Source organism: Myotis brandtii, unplaced genomic scaffold, assembly GCF_000412655.1.
Source record: "Myotis brandtii unplaced genomic scaffold, ASM41265v1 scaffold3914, whole genome shotgun sequence".
Lineage (NCBI taxonomy): Eukaryota > Metazoa > Chordata > Mammalia > Chiroptera > Vespertilionidae > Myotis > Myotis brandtii.
This window is the reverse complement of record NW_005365007.1, coordinates 58,411-68,447: the sequence shown is the minus strand read 5'-3', so window position 1 is coordinate 68,447 and position 10,037 is coordinate 58,411. Positions and strand designations below refer to the sequence as shown.

Sequence of the window (10,037 nt, the reverse complement as noted above, 5' to 3'; positions counted from 1 at the left end):
CATGTACCTAGGTTGCAGGCTCCTCCCTGGCCGGGGCCCAGGTCAGGGCTCATGCAGGAGGCAACCAATCAAAGTGTTCCTCTCACTTTGATGTTTCTCTCTGTCTTTCCCTTTCTCTTCCACATTCTCTAAAAATCAATGGAAACATATCCTCAGGTGAGGGTAAAAAAAGAAAGAAAGAAAGAAAGAAATGTCATATCCTGTGAAAGACACATCTTGAAAATGCCTAAAGAAAGTTGTCATTTTTTCATGGTGAAGGGACTGGAATCCGTGTTGATGAAAACACCTTGGTGGCTGCGGTGACTGGCAATGGCTGCAGCAGCGGGGTGATGGGGCTGGTGCCTTCCCTGATCAGCCTGGTCGCCTCCCATAAAGGGAGGCCAGACTGTGGCTTAGGCCCACTCCCCAAGGGGACCAAGGAGCGGGTCTAAGCCATCAGTAGGACATCTGTTGAGGGCTCCCAGTATATGAGAGGGGGCAGGCTGGGCTGATGGACCGCCCCCCAGTGCACAAATTTTTGTGCACCGGGCCTCTGGTCCTTACTAATAAAAGCCTAAGTGGTCATCATGCCATGATGCCCACAAGATGGCTGCGTGCACAACAGGCGTGTGCAGGTGGGGCGGGGGTGCTGGGCTTGATGCTGCATGTGCAACATGGAGCTTGCCTGGGAGTCTCGCCTCCTCCCGGCTTTGTGCGTAGAGCCAAGAAGAGGAAGATCCCCCGGCTCCATGTGGCGAGGCCTGCCTGGGGGTCCAGCGAGGCCTGCCTGGGAGTCATGCCGCCTCCCAGCTCTGTGAGGTACAGCCTGCCTCGGGGTCTGGCAAGACCTGCCTGGGGGTCCTGGGGGTCCCGCCTCCAGGCTCCACACAATGCAAAGGCGGGACCCCCAGCTCTGGCCTACCTCTTTAGGGCAATCCATCGAGGAGCCCTGGATGAGTGGGCGGGGCCTACCTCTTTGAGGCAATCTATCATGGGGCTCCTGCACTGTGACAGAGCACAGGCCAGGCTGGGGGACCCCTCGCTCCAGTGCACAAATTTCGTTCACCAGGCCTCTAGTCTGTAAAAGGCTAAGCAACCGGCCAACCGGCCGACTGGCCAATAGTTATGACATGCACTGACCACCAGGGAGCTTATGCTCACCACAGGAGCTGCTGACAACAGCAACTTTGCAGAGTGCCCTCTACCACTCTGGGACCCCTCAGGGGATGTGGAACTGCTGGTTTTGGCCCAATCCCCACAGGCCAGGCTGAGGGACCTCACCTGCCACAGGGATCCTGCTCATTCCACAGTTGCCCTTTGAGCCCTGGCGCCACCACAGGTGTGGTCAGCTGGGGAGGGGCCACAGGGGATTGGCTCTAGGGAATGTCCTGTCCATCTCGCCCAGTCCCGCTCCACGGGCCACCTTCTAATTAATTTCCTTTCAATGTGCATGAATCTGTGCACCAGGCCTCTAGTATTGAATAAGTGCCGTGAAAATGGACATGCCTGTCCTGTTCCTATTCTTAGGGCAAATGGTTTCAGCTTTCACACATTGAGTATGATCTTCACTGTTGATTTGTCATATATGGCCTTTATTATGTTGAGATATGTTCCTTCTATTTCCTCTCCAAAGTTATGGAGAGTCTTTTCTTTTCTTTACTTCTTTTCCTCAGTTTTTTTTTAGTTTAGCATGTTACATTTTCTTCTACTTAAAGCAATTCTCTAGCTCTTGCACTTCCACTTCTCACCATTGTAGGCACACACCTTAAATTGCTGTTCTCAGATCCTTTTCCTGTCATGTCTATGTCAGCCTGACTCACAGGAAAATACAGTCTTATACTTACCATCCAATAGTCAGGTATTCTGCCATCTTTACTGAGATTTTGTTTTTAATTTCTTGAATATTTTCTCATAAAGATCTCATTTGATTTGAGAGGTTCCTCTGTAAAAAAATAAAGAAAATTGAATTTTAGCACCATAGAAGCAAATACATTTAAGTTTCAGATCCTAAGCAATGGAGATAATCAGGGCAGGTTAGATTAAAGTACTTTAGGTAGAGAAGGATCATGATGTGTCCCTACTTTCCCTCACTAATGATAAATTTAAGGTTTCAGCCTATAGAACCACACAATGCAATGTAGTCATTTGTCCTGAGAAACTGACCAGAAGTTTACTTAGCATGGCTACTTCCCAGGTAGTGAGGCATCTTGAACCAGCATTTAGAGCTAGTGATACTACTACTTGTCCCCTGCTAATTCCAATGTACGTTATCCTATTCCTTTTGTGGCATGTTAGCTAATATGTACCCCATAAGAAATCCTTTTTCATTTGCAGTTTCCACACCACTGACTCTTTCTCAAATGAGGGCTTTCCAGTGCCTTGAGTACAATGCTGAGTCATCAAAGTAATGATGATCATTAACTTAATTACTCTCCCATTAAATGCAATGTCCATGAAGACAGGTAAACCAGTGCATTTCCTCACAGCTTCATTATTGATTCTGAAGTGGGTATCAATGCAGTCAGAAAGGAGGAGATTGAACCCTCATCTCTTTGCTGTACTCTCCTCCAGCATTCAAAGTGCTCTGAGGGCACCACTAACCCTGTGTTCCTCAACAGCCTCTTCCACGGAGCAGTGTCTGAGAGCCTGGTGCTGCTGAGAGCTAGAGCAGTGCAAACAGCAGGCTCTTATCTACACAGAAGATCTGCTTTGCCTCCTTGTGCAGCCCACACCTATTGTCCTCAGGGCTCAGGAATTGCCGCAGACTGGCTTTTCTGGCCATGGACACCAGATTTTTCAGGATAATATTGGTTTTGAAGTTTTTCTGCTCTAATAGTTCTTTGCACACAGGACAACAAGTAGGGCTTTCTGCTTTCTCCCAGGATACATAGATACACGAACAACAGAAGCTGTGCCCACAGCCCATGGTGACTGGGTCTATACAAGTAATTTAGGCAGATGGCACAGAAACTTTTTTCCAGAAGTTTATGGGAGGTCTGAGTTAATTTTTCTGAAGGAAGAAAAGTTAGGAGTTTATTCCTCTGCCCTGGAGACACAAAGGTCTAAGCAAAATGTGACTCAGGTTGTGACTCAATGACTGTGTCTAGAGCAGAAGACTTGATAAGCATGTGACACACATGGAAAGCAGACCCAGGAAATCACACAACCTGGAGAAGCCATTCTTAACTATTTAACCAACTCCATCCCCCTCCTGCCCCCTTTTCTTCTGCATAAAGAACAATCCCTCTTCTGCTGACATCCTTCCTTTTCCAAATAGCTTGAGTTTCAGGCATTTCTCCCAAATCTATAGCTCCAGATTCTGGGTCCCGAAGGCTATACACTCAATGCCAGTCACTCACTTGGCTCAAGATATTTGACTTTGATTTTCATTATGTCATGTAATTTCAAGCAATTTAACTTTAATTGTCCTTTTTCATCTTAATCAGAATCTGTATCCCAGAACTTTTTTTTAAATCTTTTAATTTTGATGGAGTTCAACTAATCTTTTTTTTTTTTTTTTGCTCTTATGTGTGTGTGTTTTAAATTGATTTCAGAGAGAAGAAGGGAGAGAGAAACATGGATGAGACACAAACATTGATTGGCTGCCTCCTGCATATCCCCCAGTGGGGATGGAGCCCACACCCTGAGCAAGTGCTCTCACCAGGAATCCAACCAGTGAGCTCTGGGGCAGGGGTGGATGACCAACCACTGATCCACACTGGCTGGGATGGAGTAGTTTATATTTTCTTAATAAATAATATTCTTGTACTTCACTAAGGAAAAGCTGGTGCTAGAAAAATTGGATAAGAAATAGGAGGGAAAAAAGGCCTTTGTCTTTGTTTTGTATAATTATGCACCCCCAGGAGAGAGTAATTGTGCTTTTGGAGTTAAAAGACTATTTTTAATAATCATAAATGTACAAACTTACTAACATCATCTACTTTAAGTATACATACATATGTTGCAAAAGGTTTAGAGCAGTGGTTCCCAACCTTTTTGTGGCCATGCCACACCTAAGTATCTCTGAAACCCTGATGCCACTGCTGTGACATCTTATTCAAAAAGTGAACTCCTATTCATGTGGGGGAAACCTAAAATGCCATTAATTTGCTCTAAACAAGCTTCCAAAGGACTTGACATCCAGTAAAGAGAAAAATAAAAACACAAAAGGACAGATGAAATAAGGAGGAAGAAATTACTAAGAAATTGTTAAAAAAAATAATCATTGGAAGTGATATGAAAAAATAGCAAATAAAGTTTCAAAACATAGAGAACTGAAATGCAAAAATGTGCTATAATATATATTTATATACTGCATATGAGGCCCCTAGAACAATAAGTAATGAAAAAAATTCACTGCTAATAACTCATTCCTGAATTGCCCCCCTTAAAAATCAAATTGCCACATTGGAAACCACAGGTTTAGAGTCAAGGTAACAATTCCCATTTCTTACAAAAACTCTGCATTCCCAAAGCTGGGCCATCTAGTGAGAAATATATTGGGGATGGGATGCATCCAGATTTAAGTAGCAAGTTTTGGCAGAGTACAGATAGGAATTATTCATTTAAAAATATTCTTTCTTTGTCATTTTCCCCCATTGAGGTGGGTTGCCATCTTGTTACAGTGAGTCAATAAATTAAGTAGTTAAAGGAGACCAAAGTGATTTTCAAAGTAGCTGCCTTGGGAGCAGGCAGCAGGCTGGATAGAGGTGGGTGTCAGGAAAAGCTTCACTTAAGGACTTGTGCAGGGAGCACCCAGATGGTTAATTTGACTGTTAATTTTAACAACATGTTAACAATATCTGTGATGACAAGGCCACAGCCACAGCCAAAGCCACAGCCACAGCCATGGCAGGACAGAGCAATGATTTTTACTATTTTAATGTATTTTTATTGATTTCAGAGAGGAATGGAGTGAGAGAGAGAAAGAGATAAAAGCATCAATGATGAGAGAGAATCATGGATTGGCTGCTTCCTGCATGTCCCCCACTGGGGATTGAGCTTGCAACCTAGGCATATGCCCTCACCCCACATTGCTATGTCTTCCTGGTTCATAAATTGAGGCTCAAACACTGAACTATGCTCAAAGTACCAGAGCAGCAATTTTAGAGCAAGAGTGGTGATTTCGGGACAAGAATTTTATTTCTGGTCAGGGCACATACCCCGGATGTGGGTTATATACCTGGTTACGGTGAATTCGGGAGGCAACCTATCAATGTTTCTCTCTCATATAGATGTTTCTCTCTCTCTCTGTCTCCCCCTCTCCCTCCCTCTCTCTCTCTTTTTTCTCTCTTTCTCTCTCTCAAATCAATAAACATACTCTTGAGTGAGGATTTAAAAAAAGATAGTAGTGGCCAAGGTATTCTTATATTAAAATAAGAAAACAACCCTGGCTGTTCTGGCGCAGTGGTTACAGCATCAGCCATTGATTTTTTTAGAGAGAGTTGGAGGCAGGGGGAGAGACAGAGAGAAACATCAATGTGAGAGAGATACATCTGTTGGTTGTCTCCTGCAGGGGAACCAAACAAGGCCCGGGATCCAGCCTGCAACCAAGGCACAGGCCCTTGACCTGAATGGAACCAGAGACACTTCAGTCGACAGTCCTACACTCAAGCCACAGAGCCTCACCAGCTAGAGATAAAAATAAAAGTTCCTGATGGCCAGAAATGTAGATATAAAGGAAGCCGGTGAGGGTTGCTTTGTTGTAAAATTGGCGCCTTAATAAGATTATGTTGCTAGAGGTATATTTAGGGAGATTAGCAAAGGTGTTAAATTAATCCTTTTCCCCTTAGAAAAAAGCAGGTCTTTGAAGACCTCTCAAATCTGATCACCTGGAATAAATGGGTGTGGTCTTCAGGGACTCAATATAAGGAGCCAAACTCACTCTTTCCAGAACACAGGGAGTGTGCTTGGAGCTTACCTGGTTGGGGAGACTTCTGAAAGCTACTGCCACCACGCTTGGAAGGCTTGATCCCTGAGCTGACCTCTTTGTATTAATACTTCTCGAGCAAGCATTGGTGAGTTTTCATTCGCCAGGAAACTGAGGTTGTTTTTATATCACATTGATTCCATTATTGTTTTGTTTGGTATGTGTTTTATAATTAATATGATAGCTAATTTTACTTCTATTTTATATAATCATTAGTTGTTCCTAGGAATCAGAAAATGGTGACCAGATATCTTGTAATTTTCTACATGGTTGTGTATTCTAAAAAAATTTTTTAAGAGTATTTGATTCTATATGTAGTAAACATTACAGCCTGCTCAGTAGGGGGTGTGCAGGAGGCAGCCAATAGATCTTTCTCTCTCTCTCCCCTTAGGCCTTTCTCTCTCTAAAAATATGAAAACATCTTTTTTTTTAAAAAAAAAAAAGGAAATGTTGGGATAGCTTCTCCCCAAATTTCATTCCTTTTTTTTTAATTTTTCATATGAAAACATGAAGATATGGCATATCAAGAAAAATATAGTTAGTCCTTCTTCTTTATTTTCAGATTCTGTATTTGCAAATTTGCATATGCACTAAATTATTTGTAATTCTAAAAGTAATACTCATGGTGTTTTCCTAGCCATTCTTGGAGGTGCACTGAGAAGGAGAAATTTGACTCCTGCCAGTTGAATATTCCAAGCAGAGTTTGAATCAGGAGAAGCTCAAACAGTAAGTGCCTTTTCCATGGTATATTATGCCAGGCTTTTGGCATTTTGGTACCACTTGTTGGTGACATCACTGTTTAAAATAGCCCCCAGCCTTAGTGCCCTATGCCTTATGGAGATAATGTATCTATCAGATAAGCTTCCTTAGGGAATGAGCTCTAGCACTGTAGGCCATGAATTCAATGTTAATAAATAAACAATATACATTAACTAAGATGTCTTTAAATAGAAACACACATAAAAGAAGCTCATGTTCTAACTGATGGATGGGCATGCTATGATCAGAGGCTGGAAGGAATCTAACTCTGCATTTAAGCCAGGAATAATGCTTCAGTACTTGCTAGTGGAGTGTTTGTGCCACTTTATAGAACATGAAGGGAACTTACTATAAGCTTGTAATATCTGTCATTTAAATCACAAAGTAATTTGTTTTTATTTTTATTTTTATTTTTTTTCAGGTGATCATCATAGCCAGGTTCTGTGTTTTTATTACAAAGGGTATTACATATGTGTCCTTTTTTTCCCCGCCCTTGACAATACCCCGGCTTCCCCTACCCCCCCAGTGTCTTATGTCCATTGGTTTTGCTTATATGCATGCATACAAGTCCTTCGGTTGATCTCTTACTCCCCTCCCTTCTGCCCCCCAACCCTCTCTGGCCTTCCCACTGCAGTTTGACAATCAGTTTGAGGCAGCTCTGCCTCTGTATCTATTATTGTTCAAAAGTTTGTAATGGTCTTTATTATCCATGAATGAGTGAGATCATGTGGTATTTTTCCTTCATTGACTGGCTTATTTCACTTAGCATAATGCTCTCCAGTTCCATCCATGCTGTTGCAAATGGTAAGAGTTCCTTCTTTTTTACAGCAGCATAGTATTCCATCGTGTAGATGTACCACAGTTTTCTAATCCATTCATCTACTGATGGGCACTTAGGCTGTTTCCAGATCTTAGCTATGGTGAATTGTGCTGCTATGAACATATGGGTGCACATATCCTTTCTGATTGGTGTTTCTGGTTTCTTGGGATATATTCCTAGAAGTGGGATCACAGGGTCAAATGGGAGTTCCATTTCCAGCTTTTTGAGGAAACTCCATACTGTCTTCCATAGTGGCTGCACCAGTCTGCATTCCCACCAGCAGTGCACAAGTGTTCCTTTTTCTCCACATCCTCTCCAGCACTTGTCGTTTGTTGATTTGTTGATGATAGCCATTCTGACAGGTGTGAGATGGTACCTCATTGTTGTTTTGATTTGCATCTCTCGGATGATTAGTGACTTTGAGCATGTTTTCATATGTCTCTTGGCTTTCTGAATGTCCTCTTTTGAAAGGTGTCTATTTAGATCCTTTGCCCATTTTTTGATTGGATTGTTTATCTTCTTTTTGTTAAGTTGTATGAGTTCCCTATAAATTTTGGAGATTAGGCCCTTATCAGATATGACGTTGGCAAATATGTTTTCCCACGCAGTGGGTTTTCTTGTTGTTTTGTTGATGGTTTCTTTTGCTGTGCAGAAGCTTTTTATTTTGATGTAGTCCCGTTTGTTCATTTTCTCTTTAGTTTCAAGTGCCCTAGGAGCTGTATCAGTGAAGAAATTGCTTTGGCATATGTCTGAGATTTTGTTGCCTTTGGATTCTTCTAGAATTTTTATGGTTTCCTGTCGTACATTTAAGTCCTTTATCCATTTTGAGTTTATTCTTGTGTATGGTGTAAGTTGGTGGTCTAGTTTCATTTTCTTGCATATATCTGTCCAATTTTCCCAACACCATTTATTGAAGAGACTATCTTGGCTCCAAGTAATTTGTTTTTAGAATGCAATGAAGATTCTATACTTACAGATAATAAAAGTAATAGGTTACCCAATAGAAATATGATCAATTTTATGAAGAGCTTATTTCTGGCAAAGAAAATTAAAGAGCAAAGAAACAGGAAAAGATGCAACTCTAATTACCAATGGGGAGAAAGTAATTCTATTCACAAGAATTAATTTTTACACATGATATTGACAAAATTTTTGTAAATATGATAATAGTCCCCAAGTACTGGATAATTTGTGACCTCTTTTAAGTGGTGGAAAGGGAAAGTAATTGGATTTTTTAGGGAGTGTTCCCTGTGGGTCTACTCCAGGGACTATACTGCAGTGTGAATACATTAGATTACAGGGGTGAGGAACCTTTTTCTGCCAAGGCCATTTGGATATTTATACCATCATTTGAGGGCCATACAAAATGAAATAAAATTATTACCAATTAGGCTTCTGCATTTGGTCAAACATTTAACTTACCCCTATGCCTTGGGAGGGCCAGACCAAATGATTTTGGGGACCTTATATGGACCTCAGGCAGGACTTCCCCACCTGTGGATTAGAGGATCCATTTAAGAAATGCCTGGCACTCACACAAAACTCAAATATTATTAAATGAATCTTAGGTAATTGTTGAGCATCTGTCTACTATGATAGTATTTATGTTTTATTTATTTTATTTTTATTTCAGAGAGGAAGAGAGACATAGAAATATCAATGAAGAGAGAGAAACAGTGAATTGCTGCCTCCTGAAAACCCCGCACTGGGGATCAAGACTGTAATGCGGCCATATTCTCTGACCTGGAGTGGAACCGAGACCTCCTGTTTCATAGGTTGACACTCAACCACTGAGCCACACAAGCCAAGCAGCATTTATGTTTTAGATGCAGCATTCAGACAGTTGTTTTTAGAAACAAAGCCTGGATGTTGTAGAGAGTATGCAGTGAATGCAGAAGGACAGGCACCAGCAGCTGTAGGCACCACTCAGAGATTTCCTGTTAGACAAGACAACATTCATCTTCCCACTACTGACTTAACTTGGGTGAAAAGATAACAGAAACCATCGTCCTCTGACGTTGGAAATCTCGTTTAACCTTCAAACTTGCAATGTCAAGGGCTCCCAGTCCTCCAACTCTGGCAGAAATGTCGAGAGGCCCTGTAGCTGAGAGCTGGTGCCACACTGAGATCAAGGTAGTGAAATTCTCCCACATGTGGACCATCGGTAACTTTAGCTTTTGCCGGCAGGAAGTGGGTGAAGTCATTCAAAGTTCAACCTTTTCATCAGAAGCCAATGATGAACTGAAATGGTGTTTGAGAGTATACCCAAAAGGGGTAGGTGAAGAAAGCAAAGATTACCTGTCACTTTACCTGATACTGCTCAGCTGTCCAAAGAGTGAATTTTGGGCAAAATTCAAATTCTCCATCCTGAATTCCAAGGGAGAAGTAACCAAAGCAGTAAAGAGTCAGGGAGCATATAGCTTTGTACAAGGCAAAGACTGGGGATTCAAGAAATTCATCCGTAGAGATGTTCTTTTGGATGAAGACAACAGTCTTCTCCCTGATGACAAGCTGACCCTCCTCTGTGAGGTGAGTGTGGTGCAAGATTCC

General features: G+C 42.0%; 1 protein-coding gene across 1 annotated transcript in view; it reads left to right on the top strand.

Annotated features, from left to right (window-relative positions):
• The first annotated feature begins 9,536 nt into the window (after positions 1-9,536).
• Positions 9,537-10,037, top strand: part of LOC102256009 (speckle-type POZ protein A) — a 1,153-nt gene continuing 652 nt past the window's right edge. Inside the window, exon 1 of the mRNA XM_014544997.1 lies at positions 9,537-10,037. Coding sequence (XP_014400483.1) covers positions 9,537-10,037 — 501 coding nt within the window.